The sequence below is a fragment of the Solanum verrucosum genome, unplaced genomic scaffold (genome assembly GCF_900185275.1).
Source record: "Solanum verrucosum unplaced genomic scaffold, falcon-dt-bn FXZP01000093.1, whole genome shotgun sequence".
Lineage (NCBI taxonomy): Eukaryota > Viridiplantae > Streptophyta > Magnoliopsida > Solanales > Solanaceae > Solanum > Solanum verrucosum.
In genome coordinates this window covers 1,505,220-1,530,548 of record NW_026020065.1, presented here as the reverse complement: position 1 = coordinate 1,530,548, position 25,329 = coordinate 1,505,220, and the positions used below count along the sequence as shown (strand labels likewise).

General features: G+C 28.9%; 2 protein-coding genes across 3 annotated transcripts in view; one reads left to right on the top strand and one right to left on the bottom strand.

The window, feature by feature from the left end:
- Positions 1 to 10,302: 10,302 nt before the first annotated feature.
- The window catches only part of LOC125823778 (superoxide dismutase [Fe], chloroplastic), a 185,508-nt gene continuing 170,481 nt past the window's right edge, over positions 10,303 to 25,329 (top strand). For both annotated transcript variants that reach the window (XM_049503165.1, XM_049503164.1), the window contains exon 1: positions 10,303 to 10,313. The gene's annotated coding sequence lies outside the window, so the exon portion shown is untranslated. The remainder of the gene's footprint in view (positions 10,314 to 25,329) is intronic.
- Positions 19,278 to 20,664, bottom strand: LOC125823781 (uncharacterized). Its single transcript, XM_049503168.1, has one exon. The coding sequence runs from the start codon at positions 20,429 to 20,431 to the stop codon at positions 19,793 to 19,795; it is 639 nt and encodes a 212-aa protein (XP_049359125.1). The 5' UTR covers positions 20,432 to 20,664; the 3' UTR covers positions 19,278 to 19,792.

Genomic DNA, 25,329 nt, shown 5'->3' with positions numbered 1-25,329 from the left:
TCGACAAGAATATTTCCAAAAATTTCAAATGATATTGCTGAAAAAATAATAAAAATAAAGCGATAAGTTTCAAAAAAATCAACTTTAATAAATTTTGATTTGATGGTCTTGTGCATTTTCATTGCTATGCAATAATTGGTGTACCGCATCCCTCCCTTAAAGTGGCAATAGAGTATGATTATCATTGCTTATTTGGAGTGGGCAGTTTATAGTGTGTATAACCCCAACTTTGTTTTCTTGCTCACTGATGGCTTTTCTTGAATGTTATATATTTGAATAAAATATGGTCATCCCCTTATTGGTATTTTAAAATTACTCAAGAAATAACTCCTTAGTGCTATGTTTGGCTTGTTTTATTTCTAACTTATTTAAAATTGGTGTCGTCATCTATTGTCTCTAAGATACATATTTTGGAGTCATAACTTTCTTTAATTCTTGGCATGTGACTTTGTTACAATCATCAGATAACTTCTTTTATTAAAGAATATGTTTTGTACATACTTGCTTTCCATGAGATGTAGTAAATTTCTTTAATCGGTTTGTTTATTTATTCAGTGATATCATTTTTGTCTTGTATCTTAGATCTTAGCATTAATATACAGTTCATTGACGTTTCATTTAAATATTGATTATAGCAATAATTCTAATTCCTTATTACCCTTTTTGTTGCATGTGAACCCCTTCTTTAATCTAGTGGACTTTTTTCTTTTTGCATTTTTGATGATTGGGCCATAGAGGCCGAAGTCTTTTTCTTCGAGTCTACTGCATCAATTGGCAGCAAATATGCAAATTTTGAGTGGGAAGCAGGTTTAGAGGGTCAAAGGCAGACTTACAACTCTAAAAAGTCCAAAAATGGATTGTATACATTAAGTATACATCATAAACAGGTGTTTGAGGTGAAAACAGGCTGATATACAGCCCATATACGCTTACTATACATGATATACAGGTTGAAACGCATCAAATGCCAGACTGAAAACAAAATTACAGGTTGTGGAAGCTGAAGTGGGATGTATACACTTAATATACAGTCTGATATACAGGAAAATTGGTCAATATAGAATCCATATTCCATGGTATACGGTCAGTGTATACACAACTTTTCAGGGGCGAAAATGAGCCAAAGCCCAAATACAATCGCAACAAGTCCAGTAAGAATTCAATGGGCTGAAATCCATTTAAGATCGGGAAAATTACATGGTTAAGCAAACTTATACTACTTAATTACTCATTATAGCTATAGTTTGTTATAATTATCACTCGCGACTAACATTAACCATTAATTACATGGCTGACTTCGAGTTGTATAATTAGCCACATTTGTATAATTTGTCACATTTCTATAATTCGCAACTAGCAATTCTTCTTTTGATTTGTATTTGTATACGATGGTTTATATTTGTATATGACGATGATTTCCTTTGGTTTTTCAGTTTTGTCACCATATACATTCAATCTTTTTGAGTATAACTTTTTAAAGTTTGTATAAACGTGTAGTTTTCAAATTTTGTATAATATAATTTATATAATTAATTTGTATAATATATTTTGTATAACTGTTTAAAATTCATATGTTTATGTTTGTATCAATTTGTTATTTCAAGTTTTATCATATTTGTATAATTTCAGAATTTATATTACTCAATTATACAAAAATATACGAATTATACAAACGTAGCCATGAATTATACAAATGAGATGCGAATTATACAAATTATTGCCCTCTCTTGCTCGTCTCTCTCCTCCCTCTCCCAATCTCGCTTGCCTTTCTCCTCTCTCTCCCAATCTCGTTTGCCATATATACAAATGCATATGTATAATATATAATTATCTAACCGATATACATATACAATTCACATCTCTTCCACTCTCTGCTCTCTCTCGCTCGCCTCTCTCCTCCCTCTCCCAATCTCGCTGGCCATATATACAAATACATATGTATAATATATAATTATCTAACCGATATACATATATAATTCACCTCTCTCCCACTCTCTGCCCTCTCCTCTCTCTCCCAATCTCACTTGCCTATCTCCTCCCTATAACATGTAGCCACAAATTGTAATTATCAAACTATAGCTATGAAGAGTAATTAGGCTATTTCTGAGTGGCTATATGCAAAAGTTCCTCTGTAATATCAGCAAGCCCTCTTTTTAGATATAGGATAGGTATGGAATTTGTGCAAGGACCCCAAATTTGAAACATTTTTTCTATTTTTCTTATTTCTTTATTGTTTGTATTAACTCTTACTTTTGTTTCAATTTGGTTTAATTTAATTGATTCTCTAAAAGATGGTCTTTCTTATTTTTTATGTTAATTGAAGTATTTAAGTTTTATTTATTTATTTAATTGCTTGTTGATAAAAGTTATTTTCTTGAAAAATTATCTTTGGTTCATTGCCTTTTCAAGTAATATTAAAAAATGGGTTTCTCTCTACTTAATTAATTTTTTAAAATTTGTGAATAATGTCGATTTTCAAGTCGTAGGACAATCGTGTGTTACTGGATACTTCAAATGCCTAAACCCTTCTTGAAGTGTGAATTTGAACCATGAACCCCCTTTGATATTTCAATTCTGTTTGAGTCTTTTGAAATTATAAGTTTTTTCTTGATTTTTCTCAAAAATTAAGTAGCGACTCTTTAAAGAATTGATTTTTCTTATAAAGGTTAGATTAATTTTTTTGAAAACTAAGTCCCTTATTTCTTTTCTTTTAACATAAAACAGAAATGACGATGACGACTCTATTGGGTTTTGATTAGGTTCTAACCATTTTGAGTTGATTGCTTATTTGACTAACTATTTGTAATTATTTCATTGATTGAGCTTTATGTGTTTAATTTTAAATATAAAACTATCATTGTGTGCATATCATTTATTCAGTCAATCGACATTTTTTAATTTGAAAATCCTAAAGAATGATTATGCAGGCCGCAATCGTTCATTATCCAAATTGTTTCTTGGTGTACCATGGTGAATATAGTTGGCCACTGGATGGTTAACGGTCGTTAATTGTCCCAGCCCAAGTTGTCCACTTCAAATAAACCAACTTTGAGTCAACTTGCATACAACGAAACTCAATCCCTGAAATTAGTGCATTTGCTTAAGATGACCCAACACCCAAGGCGCGTTGGGCCCATTAGAAAGACCACATTGAATCCAACTCCGATTCAAATGGACATTCATGCTTGTGTGTTTGAAGGATGTATGCGTCGTTTGATAATTTATAATGCCTATGGGTTAGGGGGTTTTTTGTGTGTTTTTTAGATGGCTAGAAGATTTTTGAGTTTCAACATGGTCACCAAGACTCCGAACCTTCTTCATTTTCAGAGGAACCACCTCAATGGGTACCAAAAGAGAGAAATTTCAATCCACATGGTCAACCCTCATTCAACAATGAATCTTCAAGTTTGGCCAAGTTTGTTGAAGTCATTACTCGGTTTTAGATAGTAAAAGAATGATTTATTGATTTGGGGATTTGAGATAACACCAATCCACGAGGAGATTCAAGATAGTCTGGAAAACATTGAAATGTGCAATAACAGAAAGATATATTCGGACCATCACATTCTATTGCCAAACAAGCCAACTAGCCAAGAAATGAAAGATATGTTGTTATTGGTGAATGCAAATTGGTTAAATACCCCAAACATTCCATTTAAAATAAATAAATGTTGGGGACATAAAAATTATTTTTGGGAGTTTCCAAATGAGTTTGTCGATCATTCTACTTGGAGTCAAACTCAAGCCTTGGCATTTTCTATATGCCTTTTGGTAACCATGGTATTTCCTCAACATAAGAAAAATGAAATTGATTCTCGACTCGTCATGGTTGCACATCCTATATTCCATGGTATTGGTAAGATAGAAAAAGAAAAGATGTATTTCAATTTGGCCCCGATCATTCTAGCTGATATTTATCGATCCTTGAGTCAATACAAAGACGGGCATCCATTTTTTCAAGGATGTAACATTTTGCTTCAATGGTGGATGTCCAAACATTTGGTTAAAAGAGAAGAACCTCCAAAACAGGAACTGACCAAACAAGAGGATTGAATGACCTTGACTACCACAAATTCAGTCTAAGTGTCCAAAACTTCAAGATTCAAAAAATAAGAAAGACATGGGCTCAAGTCCTTTACGATGTAAGGGAGAATAATATTTAATGGATGTTCGATGACTTTATGTCAAAAAAATAGCAATTCGAGAGTCTCATTGTCCTTTCATGATTCTTGCGGATATTGGAGGTATATTGTCATACAACCTAGTAGAGTAATGCGGTAGTTTAGCCTTGAGAAAATCATACTTTTAAAATAGGACACTGTCGATATGTCATTAATTACGACAGTTATGATAAGATACCTCGTGCTAAAACAATTCTCAAAGAATGGGTCAGGCAATTTGAAAGAAAGTATGGCCACAAAAAGGTATAAAATTGGATATGAGGACAAGTACAAGAAATGGCTAAAGAAGGACTTGCTTGGTACACATATTTCGGAACTGTGCAAGGATCGTCAAACTAAAGATGTCCAAGTGAGGCTCCAAATTCAGATAGGTTTTTTTTTTCTTTTTTTTGTATTGGGTGCTGAAGAAAGTGGACAATTTGTTGAGAGACGATGATTTGATAGTTTTGTTATCTTAAATTTTGATAGATTAGGGGCGGTTTGGTTTAAAACTAAATTTATCTTTAGATTTAATGGACTGAGTTAATTGATACAAAATTCTAAGTTGAATGATTTTGTTGATATAAAATAAGATTATTGACTTTGTTAGATAAATTTTCAAAATGGAGTGACCTGTTGAGATATTAACTCAATAAGAAATGATTGAGGCTATAACTCATTTGAAGAAAATGGACAGTTGTGTGTGTTAGAATTTTGAAATTAGGTTTTTCTTTGTGCATTTATCATTGACTCTATAAATCAGAGTTTATTACGTGCAGGTCCCGTACATGTTGCAGCAGTTTAAAGGGTTGCCAAATCTAGACTTGAAATTGAAATCTCTAACATTAGAATTATTTTTAGAGGACTTTGACGTGAACAGCGTAGCTGACCTTATTCGAGCGTCAACTCATGTCGAAACTTTGAACATAAACCTCAAGTAAAATTGCGTAACGTCCTAAACTTTTTCTTGTTTTTTTTTATCTTTATTCTAATGTTTTTAACAACCCAAAATTTTCTACTGTGCTTACAATTGCGAGGAGATTCAAGATGGTTTGGAAAACATTAAATTTTGATAGCTTAGGGGCGGATTTGGTTTAAAACTAAATTTATCTTTAGGTTTAGTGGATTGATTTAATTGTTACAAAATTCTAAGTTGAATGATTTTGTTGATATAAAATAAGACTATTGACTTTGTTAGATAAATTTTCAAAATGGAGTGACCTTTTGAGATATTAACTCAATAAGAAATGATATATAGAAAGGAAACAATATTGTAATTACACTATGAATCAATTTTCATTTATAAAAAATTAAGGGTGTTTTACAAAAACTTATTATGTCGAAACATGCAATACACCAATCGAACACAATACGATACATTATTTATTATATTCTGCCTATTTCTATAGAAATACTAAGTAGCATACATGTCAATGGTTTTTGTAGGAGTATCATTCATCTCACTCTTAATCTTTGTACACCAAAGAAAGAGTTTTTTTTTATGAGTATTTTTTTTTTTTTTGAGAAATCAATTACATGTTACTCATAGATAATGGTGATAGTAACCCCTTATGCTTCACCTCATATTTAAACAAGAGTGCTTCGAATTGATGGTCACAGAAATAAAAACCTCTGTCCCTTATGATAGTTTGAAGGGGGTCAAACCTAGTAAAGATATATCTCTTTAGTAATATATTTCATTAGTACAATTCAAATTGAGTCACAAGTATGTCTGCAGCTAAACTGCTTAAGAGTCAATTCGGGCCTTTAAAAGTTACAAGATACACAATTCAAGTCTTTGTGTGGTGATAGTTAATTAATTTATTAATATATAAAACATGAAATTTTTTATTTTTTTAAATTTAGCATTTTAATCCTATTTTATTAACTCTACTTTTTTCCTTTTATACTTCTTCAATCTTTTTGTTCTCTTAGTGTACACGGTATGGCATGTCTAAAATGACTAGTCCACCTCATTGTTACTTACTAATTAAATGTACAAGCTTGCACATGTATATTACATTAATTAATTATATTATACTAAAAGTGGAAGACATAAAAGTAAAAGTTGAAATACCATTTTTACCCCTATCACAATTTAAAATGTTATAAATATCTAATAAGTTAAATATTAAGTAATTAAAATATTTTTCACAACCTTTTCAACTCCTAACTTAATTGCAAGCTAAAGAGGGAAAAGACATAAATTCCGCATTAATCTTATTTCGAAAAGTCAGTTACACACTTAAACTATTATGATGGCCTATTACACACATTTACTACTTAAAAGTAAATTTATTTACCCCTTAAAACTGATGTGGCAAAATAATTAAAAATAGATATAAAAAATAGGCGTGTCCGATTTATTAAAGTAGAAAAAAATCAAAATTTAATTAGACCTCACCTCACTCTTCACAACTCTTCTTCTTCACAACCCACCCTCCTCCTCCTCTTCTTCTTCTTCAACCCCACCCTCTTGAGTAATCACATTTTTCTCCTCTTTCTTTTAAGCAAAAATCTCTCCTTGTTCGACCTCTTCTTAGCTTGCTTAGTAAATTACTTATCATCAATCTAAGTTTTGTGGGTTTTAATTTGTGTTTGTTAACAAAATATTTCTTAATGCCATCAGTGGGATAAAATTTTGGGGGTTTCTTAGCCGCAGCAGCTATGACAAGCATTTTTGAGAGAAACATGAGACTTTCCACTCCATAATTCAGCTTCATGTTTCGATTAGTGTTCGTGGCTGCCATTGTTAAAATTTTCATCTTATTGTAATTTTACTATGAAGAAAATATAATTGTTAGAGAATTTTAATAATTAATTGGAGATTAATTAGAGTAAAATATAGTTAACAAAAGAAAAGTTAATTAAAAATGAAAAAGAATATATATATATTTTAATTTGTGACATGTCGCTGACATGACACTGATGTGGCAGCGAGTGTAATACACCACATATTGTGAGAGTGGTGTTACACATCTCAAGGATAAATAAATTCACTTTTATATAGTAAAGGTGTGTAATAGATCGTCATAATAGTTTAAGCGTGTAATTGACTTTTCGGGATAAGTTCAGGATCTATGCCTTTTCCCAGCTAAAGAGTTATAAAGTGACCACATCCATCTATAAGTTACAAAGTGGCCATTTAACTAGCTAATTGATTATGATATTATGGATAAAACTGTGTCATAAATGTTATTCTTGCAAGAGTAAAACCTTAATTGGTCAAATCAATGATATAGTTAGAATAGGAAAAGATAATATTCTAAATAATAGTTATTATTTTAATAATATATATAAGGGTGTATGACCTACTGAAATAATATTTAATACGAAATATGTAAGGGTGCATTGATCTATTGCAACTATTGACATTTTTGTCACACCTCGAGCCTACACTCCGGACATGATTGGCACTCGAGAATCACTGTTGTCCACAAGCGAACGCTTGGCCTGACTTAACTCTTAGCGGAAGACTTTACTCAAACATAATTGTACTTTAAAAGTAAACTGAAAGCTCAAAGATAACTAAGAATGTATTATAAATAAACATGCGCTGGCCAAAGTGACAACTCAAGTCTCAAGCATAACTGAAATGGAAAGATTCGAGAACTAACATCAAACTAAATATCTATGAAGCCTCTAACAACTGAGATGGACGTCGGGACAAGACCCACGACATCCTAATGAACTAAAATGATAAAGTAATGAAAAGGGGTCCTCCAGAAACAAGGAGACTCACCAACAACTCTAAAGCTCAACTAGAATCAACGATGCACTGGATGCTGATCCTGATTACCTGTATCTGCATCATAAAATGATGTAGGTCAAATGACATCAGTACATTGAATGTACGAGCATGCAAGGGGAATTCTAAAACAAGACATAAGCTTGAAAGGAACTGAAAGAACATACATGGGCTCAACTTAACTCATTTCAATATAAAGCAATAATATAAATGCAATATAAAGAAAAGCTTTTAAAACATGGATAACAACTCTGTGTATTTAAAAATACAATAGTAACTATGTATGTATGCAAAGATACAATATAAACTTTGGATGTATATAAAAATACAATTAACTCTGTGTATATAAGAATACAAAATACTTCTGTGGGAGTTTCTCTAACCGACAACCATCACTTTAGAGCTATGTGATGATACAACGTTTTGCCTCACGCTGCCAGGGCCGTCTTATACCTTGTCAAGGTCATAGAACCTAACTACTAAGTGGATCCATTAGTCTATGCTAAAAAACACTAAGAAATCATCTAAAAAGTATGACCATTTTTCAACCCATGATGGATACATGGTTTATGGGGGCTGGGAGTTGTCTGAACTCTCTCTCATATTGGTGTTCAATACTACTCTCAAAAGATACTAGCACATATGTTTAAAAACATAACTTCTTTCTGTGATTTGAGATAATTGCTCAAAACTTAGCTCAAAGGCTCTCTTGAAAATCAAAGTTTCCTCTCTTGCTTAATTGTGAAAGCATGTGTTCTTTCCTGAAAACTAGCTCCTAGGCTCTATTGGAAATCAGTGTTTCCTTTATTGTTTAAATGTGAAAACATTTTCTCTTTGGGAATACATAGTCTCGATATACTATTTTGAAGAAATGGACTTCAATCTTTACTTTTTACTCAACTCAACACGCAAGTCTTAAAACAAAGTTAAAACATTTGTAAAAGACCTTTGGAAGACTCTATGAACTTCTCTTGACTTGATTCTTAACTTTTCTTAAATTATGAATTCAAGGTTGTGATTTGTGATAGGAAAGATCTCGTGATGTTTAAGAATGTTTTTAGATAGTTAAACATGAGAAACTATCAAGAAATCACTGTCTGAAAGCAAGTCCGTGATGCGGAGATGCATTTAAATATGTAGTCAAGAAATGAATTTGAGGCAGAAGGGTCCGTGACCTCTCCGGACGCAGAAAAATTCTATGAAAAAGGGAGGTAAGTCCCCGAAGCGGATAGGGTTGCCAGATTCACCCGACTTTTTTGTTCTTCATTTTCTAACCCCAATTCGCCTAAATTCGCTTCTTTTGCTCAACTTCTCTTTAGATTCAAATAGCCAACACATGTACACTAGAATCTAACTCAAAACAACTTTATAAATCGACATAATAATCTCAAGAACTCTTTAATCTCAGCACAATTCAAGAACGAAAGCAAATTCAAGAACACGTATCAAGAACATCAAACTTTCAACCTTTTTAGGATGAAATCGTGCTGAAATAAACATGTTTTGTGCGTGGGTTAACAAACCCAACGCTATGTGAACTCACATACCTCGTAGGGATCAACCCTTGGCGAAATCCACAAGCAAATCTTCAAGAACGCGACGATTCTAAGCTTTTTCTCCTCTTTTCTCCTCTTCTCTTCTTTTCTCTCAAAACCCTAACTTATTTTTATGAAGCGTAAACTGAATCCAATCACTTTAGACCCCAACTTAATTACCAAAAATGAATTTAATTAATTGGGTAGTGAAAAGACCATAATACCCTTCTAAAATCCGATTTTGACTTTCCTTATCTAGACAACCCAACTTCAAATGGGCATATCTCCCTCATACGAACTCGAAATTGAGAAAACTCGATGGCGTTTAAAAGATAATTCAAAGATATTTCCTACGGTATCTTGTACCCCACCTAAATACTCTTGTGCTAGGAGTTATGGTCGTTTGAGGTTGACCCAAAACTCAAATTTAGCTTAACTTTGTCAAACTTTCCAAATTTGATTATTTCCAAAAACAGTTTCTTTCTAATTCTAGTTCTTTCTAGTAGCGGGGTGTTACAATTTCAATATAGCTAACTTATTTTATAACCTTTACCCATAATTTATCATGAAATCTAAATGTATGCCTCCTTATTTATGTGGTGTTTTCTAGCTTCAATTACATTTTTTTAATTCCTATAACTTTATATTATCAGCACACTAAAAAGAGAAGAATTTAAAAGTTGCATTCAATAGTTTATTTAATAGCATTAACCAAATTCATGTGATAATTATCAAATACATACAAAAAGTCATTGTTTACTACTATAAATATAGAAGTTTATGGTTCAAACAAGTGCTTCAAGTTTAGGTGAAAAAGATAAATAAAGATTAAATGAGACTAGTGATTAGTGAACATAAGATCATAAGGATTTAGAGAATCAACGTTTTTCATTATGCTAGGTAACTTAGTACAAAATTTTAGCATCATCATAGAGTGTGTATATATGGTGTTGTTAGATAATTGATAAGTCTCAAGAGATCTTGAAACAATTGAGTTATAACCAGTCATGTATCTATTTTAAGGTAAACATTGATATACCAAAAGGACTCTATAACGTAGTTTTTACTCTTTTATGTTTTGATCTTAGTTCATAGCACAAAGAAAGTCATATAATATATTATGCCAAATTTATCATTTACAATATGTTAGAATAAGATTTTGAGATAAACGTAGAACTAGTAATAAATATATATCTCAAAGAATATTTTTTTGTGTGTATATATATTATATTATTAAGTACAAAACTTAGAAAATATAAAGTGAGGATTTTTCTGATAAAAAGTGTACTTGAAGAGGAATAAGGAACAATAAACAAAATTAAATGTGTATTATTATGCACATATGCAATGTAGTTTCTTTTTCTCTACCTTATTGTTTAGAGTATATTACGTGCTTTGCACATGTGTCTCACATTAATTAATAAAATTGTATTTAAGAACAAAAATATTTAAAAAATAGCAATTAACATTAAAATAGAATTATATCTATTTGAATTATATAAATAAATATTATATTTCAAATATGCTATTGTTCACAGGGGCGTAGCTATAGTCACCCAGGGTGTCTGGACACCCTTCATATATGTCAAATTCTACATTTAAAGGATATATATTTAAAGTTAAATATATTTGATAAAAAAAACAATGTCTTTGACGGAGAGGTAATGAATGTTCATTTAATGACTTATATATATGGTTTATTATTTTTCTTTTTCTACTTTTCACTCACAAATATGTTGTTGTCTTTATAAGTTTATATATATATATATAGAGAGAGAATGAAAGGCCCATTGCGAGCCCAATATTACAATCTTATATATGTTTATAATAGAAATTTGATTAGTGTTTGAAAAGAAAAATTATTATGATATTTTCAAATAAACATGATAGGAAATAATAATAATAATAATAATAATAATAATAATAATAATAATAATAATAATAATAATAAAAAAACATAATAGATGTTTAACAAACAAAAATAATGACCTACTTGATGAATTTTTTTTAAAGTAATTAATATATATGATGAATAAATGTTTTACCTCAAATGAATGAGATTTTAAAATATTAACAAAAGTTAATATAATGTATACGACAATAATTTAACATGAGGTAGTTAATATAATAATTCATATAACTTGCTTAAAATGGTTTTAACTAATGATAAACTAATAGTAATAAATAAATATATGTTTCTCAATAAATTATATAATGACATATATGTTACGTAAAGTTTTCGGATTATACATAAAAAGAGAAATCAAGTAAATTAGATACTTCAAAAATTATCTTTACAATCTAAAAAAAAAAAGCAACACCATGAAATTGAAAAGTCTGAAGAGAACCAAAGAAAAGGACATAACATGCTCCGAAATTATTGAAAAAATTGTTCTTTAAGAGCTTGTTCAGTGGTTGCATTCCTTTTGGATTAGGCATTTTGAGAAACGCAATTGTGATTGATATTGGATTTAGCATGTTAACTAATTCATTATGGTGTTTGAAAAGTGTGAAACAGTTGAATTTTACTAAAAATTGGCTATATGGACAAGTCCCATAAGTGATGTGTCCACTAAGAAATATTGAATTTTACTTTTGTCTTATAATTATTTTACAAAAGTATGGTTATTATATAGAGAATTGATAAAAAAAATGAAGTTCTTAATGTTGGAAAAAAATGCACTATTGTTCTTCCTAATAAGAGATCTATGCCGGAGTGTATAATATTTAGGACGCAAATTAGAAATAAAGGGCGAGAAATTTATTGGTATAAGACATGAGAGGGAGAGAATTGAGGAGTGCATGAAATGAAGAATGAGTTAATGTCTATTTATTTGTGTCATCGACTTAGTTTTAGAAAAATCTTATAATTTATAGTTTCTAGAAAAGTCATGTAACTTGTGGAGGAAATTTACCCACTTGAAAAAATATTTTGACAAGTTTAAAAATACAATTTATAGAATTTTAAAATAAAATATATATGAAATGGCCATATTACCATTGATCGTCCTCAACTTCACATTTCTATAGAATAGAAAAATACCAAATTTTGATCCGGCAACTTCAAATTTAAATCAAACTTACATCAGTTCACATATTTAGATTAATATGTTTGAAATCAAGTAAAAGTACAAACTTGATTATATATTTTAATGAAGAACTACTCTTTTATAATTTAGTAAACATTTATAGTCTACTTATAAACATTTATAGTTTACTTTAAATGCAAATATACCATCATATTCATTTTATTTGTAAAGTTACTTTTTAACATCTTTTAAAATATTGAAATTAATTTTATTTATTCTTTAATTTCAATCTAATAAATATTATTAATTTTATCACACTTATTTCATTTCAGGTATATTAATTAGAGAGTAATGAATTTTTATGTTAAAGTAGACATTTTCAATAAGCATAATGAATATAAAAAATATTAGGAACTAATTAAAGTAATAGTAAAATAGAGTAATGAATAGATATCACAATAACTCATAAAAGAAAAGAAAGTGAAGTGATAACAAAATGAGTTAATAGTACTAACAATAGCTAAAGATGTGTCTAGAACTATTTAGTTTTCTTGTTATTATTCTTGATAGATTTTTATTAGCATGAAATTACATTTTTACCCTTGATCATCATTCACTTCATATATAGAAAGAAAGATGTTTCTAGAATTATTTGTTTTTCTTGCTATTTTTCTTAATAGATTTTTGTTAGAATAAAATTACATTTTTACTCTTGGTCGTCCTACCATTTCACTCTTCTATATAATATTAGATAATTTTAGGCCCGTGATACGGGCCCAATATAATGAAAGGCCCATTTACGGGCCCAATATTACAATATTATATATATTTATAATAGAAATTTAATTAGTTTTCAAAAAAAAAATTATTATGACATTTCCAAATAAACATGATAAAAATAATAATAAAATATCAGATGCTCTAGTGATCATTATAACATCATGTCAAACATATATATTCGAATTAAATAATTAATTTAATGATATTCTTTTTCTATTTTATTTGAAAATTATTCAAGAGAATAGATTAAAATTATTCTCAATATATTAACGATTTTCATAAAATATATGAAGCAATAAAGTCTACTGATTCATCTATAGATTAATTTTGAATACACTTATAAATTTGTTTTAACGGTGTTTAACAAACAAAAATAACGACCTACTTGATGAAAATTAGAATGAATCATCTCATTATTTACAAAGTGCTAAAGGATAAAAAAAGAGTTATGACTTTATATTTTGTCTTTATATTCATTAAAATTAGGAGAACAATCTAGTATAGTAATGAAAGAATTTTTTTCTAAAGTAATTTATATACCCGATGAATGAATGTTTTACCTCAAATAATGAGATATTAAAAATATTAACAAAAGTTAATATAATATATATTGCAGTAATTTAACATAAGGTAGTTAAAATAATAATTTATATAACTTGCTAAAAATGATTTTAACTGATGATAAAATAATAGTAATCAATAATATATGTTACTCAATAAATTATATAATGACATATATGTTACGTGAAATTTTGGGATTATACATAAAAAGAGAAATCAAGTAAATTAGATACTTCAAAAAGTATCTTTACAATCCAGAAAGAAAAGCAACACCATGAAATTGAAAAGTCTAAAGAGAACCAAAGAAAAGGACATAACATGCTCCGAAAATTTTGAAAATTTTGTTCTTGAAGAGTTTGCTCACTGATTGCATTCCTTATGAATTACGCCTTTTGAGAATTGCAATTGTGATTGATATTGGATTTAACATATTAACTGGTTCATTATCATATTCATTAGAATGTTTGAAAAATGTGGATCAATTGAATTTTGTTGAAAATTTGTTATATGGACAAGTTCCAGAAGTGATGTTTTCACTAAGAAATAGTGAATTTTACTTTTGTCTTATAATTGTTTTACAAAAGTAGGGCCATTAGGGAATAGATGAAAAATGAAGTTCTTAATATTGAAAAAACTGTGTTATTGGTCTTCCTAATAAGAGATCTATACTGAAGTGTGTAATATATAGAACTATTTAATTTTCTTGATATCATTCTTGGTAGATTTTTGTTAGCGTGAAATTACATTTTTATCCTTGATCATAATTCACTCAATATATAAAAAGATGTTTCTAGAATTATTTACTATCTTTTAAATAGATTTTTGTTAGAATGAATTACATTTTTACCCTTGGTCGTCCTACATATTATTAATTTTTATCACACTTATTTCTTTTCAAGTATATTAATTAGAGCCAAATAAAGGTGAAAATAATTAATTCATAATGAATTTTTATATTAAAGTAGGCATTTTTGATAAGCATAAATAGAAAAAATTATTAAGCATTAAATTAAAGTAATAGTAAACTAGAGTAATGAATAGATATTACAATAACTCACAAAAGAAAAGAAAGTGAAGTAATAATGAAAATAAGTTAATGGTAATAACAAATAAAAGATGTTTCTAGTACTATTTAATTTTCTTGATATCATTTTTGGTAGATTTTTGTTAGTGTGAAATTACATTTTATCCTTGATCATAATTCACTTAATATATAAAAAGATGTTTCTAGAATTATTTACTATCTTTCTTAATAGATTTTTGTTAGAATGAAATTACATTTTTACCCTTAGTCGTCCTACCACTTCACTCTTCTATATAATAGAAAAAATAGAAATAGAAATAAAAAACAATAATATACTAATATTCATTATTCATTCTACGTTATATCCAGAAGAATTATTTTTTTCCAACAACTTAGAGTAGAAACAGATTTTTTAACAATTCAAGTATAATAAATGAAATTTAGCTCCTAAACTAAATTCTGAAATCCTAAACATTAGGATAGTAATTAAATAATAATTATTTAAGAAAATTAATAAATGTCAATTTTATCTATGGTAAATCTTTTAACGAAGGACAAACGGTTAAATCAATATATCTAAGGACATGCATACTTTATTTTGATATAATATAAATTTTAGACTACGTGATATTAGGTGAAATTATAAAAAAAATAAAAAATTACTGGAAGTAGCACAAAAATTATGCAACATAAACCTCTTTTAAGGAAGCACACTCTAACATCTTTGAATCATTTTTTTCTGAACTTAAGTTAGTATTCATGTGCAATAAAAGTCTCGCAGAAATCAAATACGATATCACTTATTACTAATAATCAGAGGCAGAGCCAGAATTAAGATTTTGGGAGTTCTAAATTTCCTTTAGAACCATCAATCAATTTTGTTAGGGGTTCTCAAATTAATATACATATATATTTAATTAATTTTCTTGTACATGACTCATCCAAACTCACACGTCACAAACCCCCCACCTAATTGTGCCTCTGCTTATTAGTGTCAAACATCTCGATAATGAAAAAAAAATCCATTAAAAAATTACGGAATCGAAATCCATAACCAACTCAAAAGGATGAATCATTAATGAATTGGTGCAAGAAATGATATCTCATAAGAGAGAACATAAATCGATTTGCCTAAAACCCTTTCTCAATTGGGCTTGCAAAAAAGCAAAACTATATACGAAACTTTGAATGTTGTAATTTCGATACAAAATTATAATCTTAGATATAGTGGTGCAACAAAGAATACTTGATAATCGCTCCTCAATATCAATAATGTCTTAATTCCCATTATAGCGTTACAATTAAAAGGTAAATCATAACAAACCCCTTAAAGGCTTAAACACAAATATCATGTCCTAAAGAATTTGCTAAAAAAAAAAATAGTCTTAAGATTTGGAGAGTTCGTTTGTGAGACTAGTAATCAAAGAAAAAGCCATTGGTGTGAGATGAGTCTTTCACAATTCACTCTAATCATAGCATATAAGGAATAGCAAATACGAAGAAAAAATAATTTATGGATGATGCTGGAGAAATAGGCTTAGTTTAGTGTCACTTAGTTATGTCCCAATTTATTAGTTCTTTAACCTATATATATATATATATATATATGCGCTTTCCAAAGTTGGAAAACGATATTCCCTCCATTTCATATTAATTGAATTTTTGAGGCATTTTTCATTTTTTCAAATTAACTTAATTGTTCAGTTTTCAAGACTACTTTTAGAGTGTTCTTCCAATTTTACCCTTCATTTGGATTTTCAATGTGATGACTTCAATAAATTTGACAATAATTAATAAGGGTAAAAATGGAAAACTATGTTCAATATATGTCTTGATTTACTTTTCTTAAAGAGTGTGAAGCACCTCAAAAATTCAATTAATATGGAATGGAGGGAGTAATTAATGCTCTTTTGATTGTTTAAATTGATAATTATTTTGAAACGAATATTTTTAGTATACATGACAACTAAAAAAGAACATGGGAGTACTACTTTTTACGTAGTTTCTGATAATATAGATTTTGTTTCAAAAATTTACACATTTCATTCCTAAATTTACGATCAAAATTATTGTTTGAATTTAAAAAACAAAAAGTATATATTACATATATAAATTGGGACAGAATTGGAGTATATGAAAAGACAAGAAAGTCTATGATATCATAAGTGCGTTGAAACTTCAACAAAATTCGTCTAAAATAGGGATATTGTGTATCAAGATTGTGGTGAGTGGTAAGTATTCTTTTCTTTTTAATCAGAGGTTTTAAGTTCGAGTTTTTTAGGTATGAAGTCGCCTTTGTTAGGGAGAGTTTTATTCTCGGGACTTCCTAACACAAATTTGAATTTAGTCGAACTTTAATGTGGATACCAAATCACGATGGAGAATCAAAAAGTTAGAATAATTGTGACACTACATATAGGTACATATACCTTGATGCTACTGATTGTGGTTTGATAAGAGACAAACCCCATGAGTTGTGATAATAAATAAGTAAAACAAACAAAAGAATCACCTCAAAATATTGAGTTCAAATCTAAGAGACTGAATACTTGCTACTATTAATTTGAAGATAACATGCATTGGTCGGCCAAGATGTTGCCTTGTAATTGCATTACAATCTCAAAAGATAGGGGGTAGGCACATATCAATGTAACAAGTGTGTGGACCAAAAATAATGGACATTTTATCTTCATTATTGAACTATTCAATACCTACCAATCACCAAGCAACTCCCCACCCCCTTCACCCCACTACCCCCAAAATCTCATTTGCCATAATTATTTATCAAAACATTTAGGGTTTGTTTGGAAAGCCACCTGGTAATTGGAATTGGTGTAATTACTAGGGTAGTAATTACTTGCCTAGTAATTACACTGACCTGATTGATTGCCATAATATAATTACACTGTAATTACACATGTCATGTTTGGATGTCACAATGTAATTACACATGTTGTGTTTGGATGCACAATTGCAATCGTAAAATTATATTAAATTTTAAAAATAAAAATTAATTATTTAAAATTTATACTAGACAAATAAGAAACTTTATAAATAAAAATTAAATATTTAAGAGATATATTCTTTTTTGAAAATATATTACTTAATAAACATATGTTCTTAACTAATATTATGAAAAAATTATTGATTTATATTTTTTCAAATTAATATATTTCAATTGAATTGATCATAAAAACTAAAAGTATAAAGTTTCTACGAACAATGAAATGCATGTTTGATAAAAAGATTAATATATAAATAATATGTCATAAATTATTAAATATTCGACAAAAAAATAATCTATCAAGTCTAATTAAAAAATGACTTGCAATGTGAATTCAATATTACTAAAACAAATGAAACTGAAAATATAACATAAGTTATAAATTCAAAACAAAAACTTTAACATAATACTCTTATAGCAAATTTCAACATAATACTAAATAAATTTATGCTAATGAGAAAATAAGCATGGCATAAAGAAATAGATAATACAAAAAAATTACATAGAATCACGTGAAGTAAGGTTGAAAACAAGAAGAAACTGAAATATAATAATATAAAATAAACTTCTAGAAATATTTAGAATAATAAAAATAAAAATAGAACTTAAAATAATAGAAGTGAAAAAAATTTAAAAATAAAAATAGAATTAAAAAAAAAATTAAAAGGTAATCATCAATTCACAACCTCTGTTTGTGAATTGGAGAGTGTAATTATCCCTTGTCAATTACACCAATTACCTGCTGACCAAGTAATTATCATGTCTAACCAAATAGAACAGACAGTGTAATTACACTAATTACACCAAATTCAATTATTAGGGTGTCCTTCCAAACAGGTCCAGTGGATATTTGGTCATGAAAATTAAATATTTTTTTCATTTTATTTTAATTTTCTGGAGTTAGAGTTGTGTTTAATCATACTTCCTCCGAAGAGTTTTAATATCCCCCAATTTCTAAATAATCGTGTTCATCTTTATTGTTGGTTTTGTATTCTTAACTTCAATTTAGTCGTAGCTTTCACGGTTTGATTACAAATTTTGTTAAGTTTATGCTTGCATGATTAGTATTTATCATTAAGTTCTTGAATTCTTCAAGTTAATCTTGTTCTTAAAATGATTTGACTCGCTCATCTATTTCAATTTCAGCTTATACAACTTAGGGTTACAAACATTAACTAATATGAACTCAAGTTGTTAATCCTTATTTGATTGATTTAGATTAGACATAATTGACTCTACTTGGCATAATCAAATGTTCTTAATCTCAACAATTCATATAGTTATACAAGAATATTAATTATAATCAGATCATCTATCCACTCTTTATTTATCAATACTCTCCAACTTTGAATGTACATAAATCGTGACTTTAACACAGCAAGTTGAAAAGAACATCAAGATAAACAAGAAAGCAATAAAGTTTGGAACAAAGAGAATTATACTCTAAAAACATACTTCTGATTACTAACCATTAATCCAAAATAAAAGCTTTACAAAGCTATTCAATATTTCCATCATTACTCTCATTAGAGTCTTCTTCACCATTACCACCAACTTAAGCACAAACACAATATTTAACATAACACTAAACTTATTCATCACTGCCTTTTCTTCAATCTCCTTCCCCTTAAATACAATAACCCCCTTCCTTCCATACTTAATCCCCAGACCTAAAATATAAATAATAATAAGTAAATAACAAGAAGAAATTATTCGCATTTTTAATCTAATTTTCTCAAATTTCAGACCTTTTCACTTCTCCATGTCTAAAAAAATTCATGGAGAAAACTGAAAGTTCCAAAATTTGAGAATTTAGGAGCGAATATGAAAGATTTATAGTAATATATAAGTCAACCTTAAAGCTAATTAGAGACTGGGGAATCATATATAGTCCCTTCCAAACTAGTTAAGAATTATAAGAGGTAATTCTGGAGAATACGGGTCGGATCCGCTACTCGAGTCGGAGCAACCTCCGTAAATCTCTCGAGGCGGAATCATCAAACGGTTTGAATTCTACTTGCTTTTTGTTGTTGTTGTTCATGTTGTTGAAGAAAGAGGGTAGAGGAAGAGATCTAGGCGATGGAGAATTCGAGAAAGCAGATCCAGCATACACGTCGGTCGGAGTATGCCCGACCCGGATATTTTTGGGTAACATCCCGGGTTGGTCCGGACCCAATCTTCCGGTACCGTAAACCGTCAACTCATCACCGCTACCACTCGCCGGTTGTTTCTTCTTCTTACCCGACGACGTCGTTTTGTTCTCATTCCTGATATTCGGGTTCAGAGAATCCAACGACTCTCCCCTTCTCAAAATCATTACCTGACCCATCACGATTCCGCCGTCCACCGCCGGTGTAACTCTCCCGGGGATCTGAACCGGTTTCGATTCCTCAGATCTCCTCGAAATTGACGGCTCAGATTGGTTCTGGATCTTGTTGTTCAACTTCTTTTTCTCCGTTCTAACAACCGGTTTCCGGTAACCGTTGTTATAGTATCCATTATTTTTCCGACGATGAAACGCCGCCGCTGGTTGTGGTTCCCTGAACCTGTCAATCAAACAATTTTGTGGACGCAAAACTTCTGTTCCCATTTTTACTTCTCAAAACAAGAAAAAGGAAATCAAAATTTGTACAAATAAATACCCAAGAAAGAAAAAATTGCAAAGGCTCTTTCGACCTTCAAAGGGGTGATTTAATGGCAATTAATAAAGAAAATAGGTTTCTTCTTCCTGGGTTTTCCGATTCCTTAAGGGAAAAGAAGAGAGAAAATTCTCCCTTAAACTATATTTCTTCTCTGTAATTGAGAGAGATTTTGTTTTTGTTTCAATATGGAGATAATATGGAAGATTGGGAGATTTATATATACAAAAAAAAGAAGAAAAAAAGGAAGCGCGTGATGCACGCGATTGGTTGTGCGAGTGGGGGTTTATATAAAGTCATGTTTGGTTAAGCCGTCTAATTTGATTTTCATATTTTATAAGCGGCTGACCTAAGACCGAACCATTCACGTGTGGGACCCAGATTGTCTTTCCGTTATTACGGTGACTTGTAATCCGTTAGTCTACGCGCTTGTCGTTTTCTTATAGTGTCTAACGGCGTTAAGTTTTGGACGGTGAGTTGTTTTTCGTCGTCTTAAAAGGGGAAATTATTTGAGGGGACCATGTGTTTGTTGTGTGATACTTCAAGTCTCTTTCCTTTTCTATTACCTAATAAAAACTTTAATATTTTTTTTTATTTAAAAATTTAAAAAATATTTATATTACTGGCCTTTGATTGGTTTTCTTTGTTAATATCTGCCACGTCATTTTTGAGTAAATTGTGGACGTTATCTCCAAATTTTATCATGATTTTATGAGATGTTGATCCTCTTATCATGGATCTGATATTCTAGAAAATTATTTTGTTTCTTAAATTTAAATGTCATTTTATCTTTTTTTAAATACGCTCATATCGATAATTTAAACTTTATATTTATAATACGAAAAAGGTTTATATGTTCTTTTAAGTTATGTAAAAATTGAACGAATATTTTATTGCTAATACTTTAGCACAAATATATTCTTATTGTTTACTTAGTCTAAATTTGCCCTTATTGTAATGGCACCCAATTAATAAGTGAAAAGAACAAATATTTTTTCAGGAGTTGTTAGGCAGTTGGATAAGAAACAAGTTCATATATTAATTTTGTATAATTGATAAAACGTTCGGTAGATAGATAGAAAATAAGTTATTCATGTATAAAATTAATATGACATTTAATTACAATTTAGAAATTCACATAACTAATACATGTATAGGTTATGAGAAAATACATATTTTATTTTATGCAAATAGGTTATGAGAAACCCCATGTATTATTTTATGCAATTTGAAAGGTGGAATAACTAATATACAATTAACTAATCTATGCATAACTACAAGTTTAATATATATATTTTCTACTCGAGTTTATGTAATAAAAACAAGGGTAAATGGTCAAATATGTCCCTAAACCATTTGAAAAGATCTAGATATACCCTACGTTTAAAGTTTGGCTCACTCATGCCCTCGCCATCCAACTTGTTGTCTAAATATGCCCTTATGAGCGTTAGTTGGCCTGCTGGACATATCCAACTCATTTTCCATTTCTTTAAATGCCACATAGAATTATCATGTCATTTTGACTTTACCACATGACATTTATATGAAAATGGAAAGGGATCAATTATGCCCCTAAAAAATTTGAATCCATAAACACCTAATCCGACCCATAAATCAACCCTCCTTTTAAATAAACTACCCGACCCGTTTACAACAATTTTGTTTAAATTTTTATTTTTTTCGATAAATCCCGAAAATTAGTAATTGATTAATAAAAAATAAAAAAAATATGAAAAAAATATAAAATTAACGCCAAAAATTCACAAATAAATATTGTAACCTTAAATTCAACAATTTCAACAATTTTTTATTTTTAAAAAAATGTCGGTAAATCCCGAAAATGAGTAATTGATTAATAAAAAGTATGAAAAATATATATAAATTAACGCCAAAAAATCACAACTAAATATCGTAACCTTAAATTCAAAATTCAACAATTTTTTTTAATTTTTATTTTTTTAAATAAAATACTCATTTTCGGAATTTGCCGAAAAAAATAAAAATTAAAAAAAATTGTTGAAATTTTTGAATTTAAGGTTACTATATTTGTTTGTGATTTTTTGGCGTTAATTTTATATATTTTTTATTAATCAATTACTCATTTTCGGGATTTATCGGAAAAAAAAAATTAAAAATTGTTGAATTTAAGGTTACAATATTTATTTGTGAATTTTTGGCGTTAATTTTATATTTTTTTTCATATTTTTTATTAATCAATTACTAATTTTTGAGATTTATCGAAAAAAATAAAAATTTAAACAAAATTGTTGAAAACGGGTCGGATAATTTATTTAAAAGGGGGTTTGATTTATGGGTCGGATTAGGTGTTTATGGGTTCGAATTTTTTAGGGGCATAATTGATCCCTTTTCATTTTTCATATAAATGTTATGTGGTAAAGTCAAAATGACGTGGCAATTCCATGTGGCATTTAAAGAAATGAAAAATGAGTTGAATATGTCCAACAGGCCAACTAAAGCCCATAAGGGCATATTTAGACGAAAAGTTGGACGACGAGGGCATGAGTGAGCCAAACTTTAAACAAAGGGTATATCTAAACCTTTTCGAATAATTTAGGGACATATTTGACCCTTTACCCTAAAAACAAAGCCAAGCACCAATTTCTTAGTACGGATATATGAAAAGTTTAGATTAAGTTTTTTTTCACCGTCAATTTATGCGTTCTTTCTACTTTAGTCGTGTCCAAAATTAAGGATAGAGTAACTTCCACCAAGTTCTTATATTTATATATAAAAAAAAATTGCATTAAATTTTTCATATTAGGGGAGATAGGATAAAAAATAATGATATTTAGGATAAGATGGAAGTGACCTTTGTAGTGAATAAGATGATCAGAAAAACGTGTCTGAAATAGTTTGGATTAATATGTAAAAACAATGTGATGTTTCACATATAAACATCACATTGAAGCTCGAAACAAAAAATAAATTGAAGCTCTAAACAAAAATATGAAATTATTAAAGCATATATATATATATATATACACACACACCAGAGCATCAAAATATTTTTGACAATTTCCTTCCATTTTCTTGACTAATTATACATAAAATTTCATGAAAATAATCTTTCTCTTAATAACCAAGTTTGAAGATTCTTACCGACAATCTTATAAAGACAAACATTTAAAGAAATTGACACTTTTTTTTATTTCTATGCCAAATAGGGTTTATATACGAAGTTACAAGAAATTGAAGCTATAATCTCCTTGTTTGAATAACTAATCTTCAATTTTTAATTCATTTTAGCTTTAGATTTTCTAATTTCACGTCAATTTAATCCTACAAAATAAAATACACTATTAAGCACGATCCATAAAATCAATGCTAATATATTAAAATGAGGCAATTAATAATTAAAAATATGTATTTTTGGCCTCTCAACAATAGCCAACAAATCAAATTGAGATTTGAAGTTTTGAACAACGGTTTACAAAAGAATTGGACTCTTGTAATAATTATAATATTTTTACTTTTTTTAGACACGACACAAAAAATAAAACTCTTAAACTAAAGAAGTTGAAAGTGTGCTGGAAATAAATATCCTATCAAATTTAGTACCGTAATAATCCATATTTTCTTCTTTCTCCCTTTTTGTTCATCAATTTTTTTTTATCCGAGGATCATTTTACTAAATAAAAGTCAAAAGTAAATATGTACAAAAAGCTAAAAAGGAAAAACCATGCCTTGAACCATAAATGGATCCGGCCCAACTAAAAGTATAAGAAGAGTTTCCAATCTACTCTTAGCTAAGAGTGCTCCTTGTCTAGTTTTTCAAAAAACTCTAAACCCTTTTCTTCTTTTCCAGTCGCTTCATTTCTTGATAAAAATCAGTAGTCTTTGAGCTACTGATTCTTTTTCTTTTCAGATTTTTGCTTTCTCTTTTACGACACACTTTAAAACTTTTTTTTTCACATTAGTGTTGCATATGTACATTACAACTTCTAATATTTTATTAGAAAAAATAGAACCTATTGATTATTTCTTCTTTTGTTCTTATCATATATTACATTTATTTATTTTTCGTACACACACAACTAAAAATCTGCCAATATTAACTCTACACATATAATTAAATAATAAATTGAGAAAAATAATAAATGACAGATTTGTCTATTGTAGTCTTTAATGAAGGAGAAAAAATTCAATCAACTTTTCTAAGCCATGTGTTTGCAATGCATTATCTTAAATATTATTGTAAAAAAGTTATTTATTAATATAAAATTTGAATAATTTAATTGAAAGTTCTACAATATTTATGCTAAATGTAGGTTATTTTTCTTTGACATAATACATAAACATGACTCTTAACTTGGTGTCAGTTGACAATTATGGCCTTTAACTTTGGATAAGCATAAGTAGGAACTTAAACTTGTATAAAATTAAACAAACATACACATTCGTCCTACATGACACCCTACATGACAATTTTGTGTCCTACGTGGCATCTTATGTGTATTGTGTCATGTAGGACAAGTGTGTCTACTTGTTCAATTTTATAAAAGTTTAAGTGTCTACTTGTGCACACTCAAAGTTAGAGGGCATAGTTGTCTGTTAAAGCTAAGTTAAGGATCATGTTTATGTATTATGCCTTTTTCTTTCTTTCCTTTTCTATATAAAATTTGCACTTTTTTTACTATATTTAATATTGCTTAAGCAAAATCAAAATTTTAAAATTCACTAGTAAATATTTTGGGGCCTCAAAATTTTGGGGATAAAAAACAAATTGTTAAAGTGTTCTGAAATTGTTTAATTATTTGAGAACAACTATTGAAAAAAGTCCATTATCACAGATTCACGATGCTATATCTATATATGCAAACATAATTTC

Excerpts from the sequence above, each read along its gene's own strand:
- LOC125823781 (XM_049503168.1), bottom strand. The coding sequence starts at position 20,431 with ATGGGAACAGAAGTTTTGCGTCCACAAAATTGTTTGATTGACAGGTTC.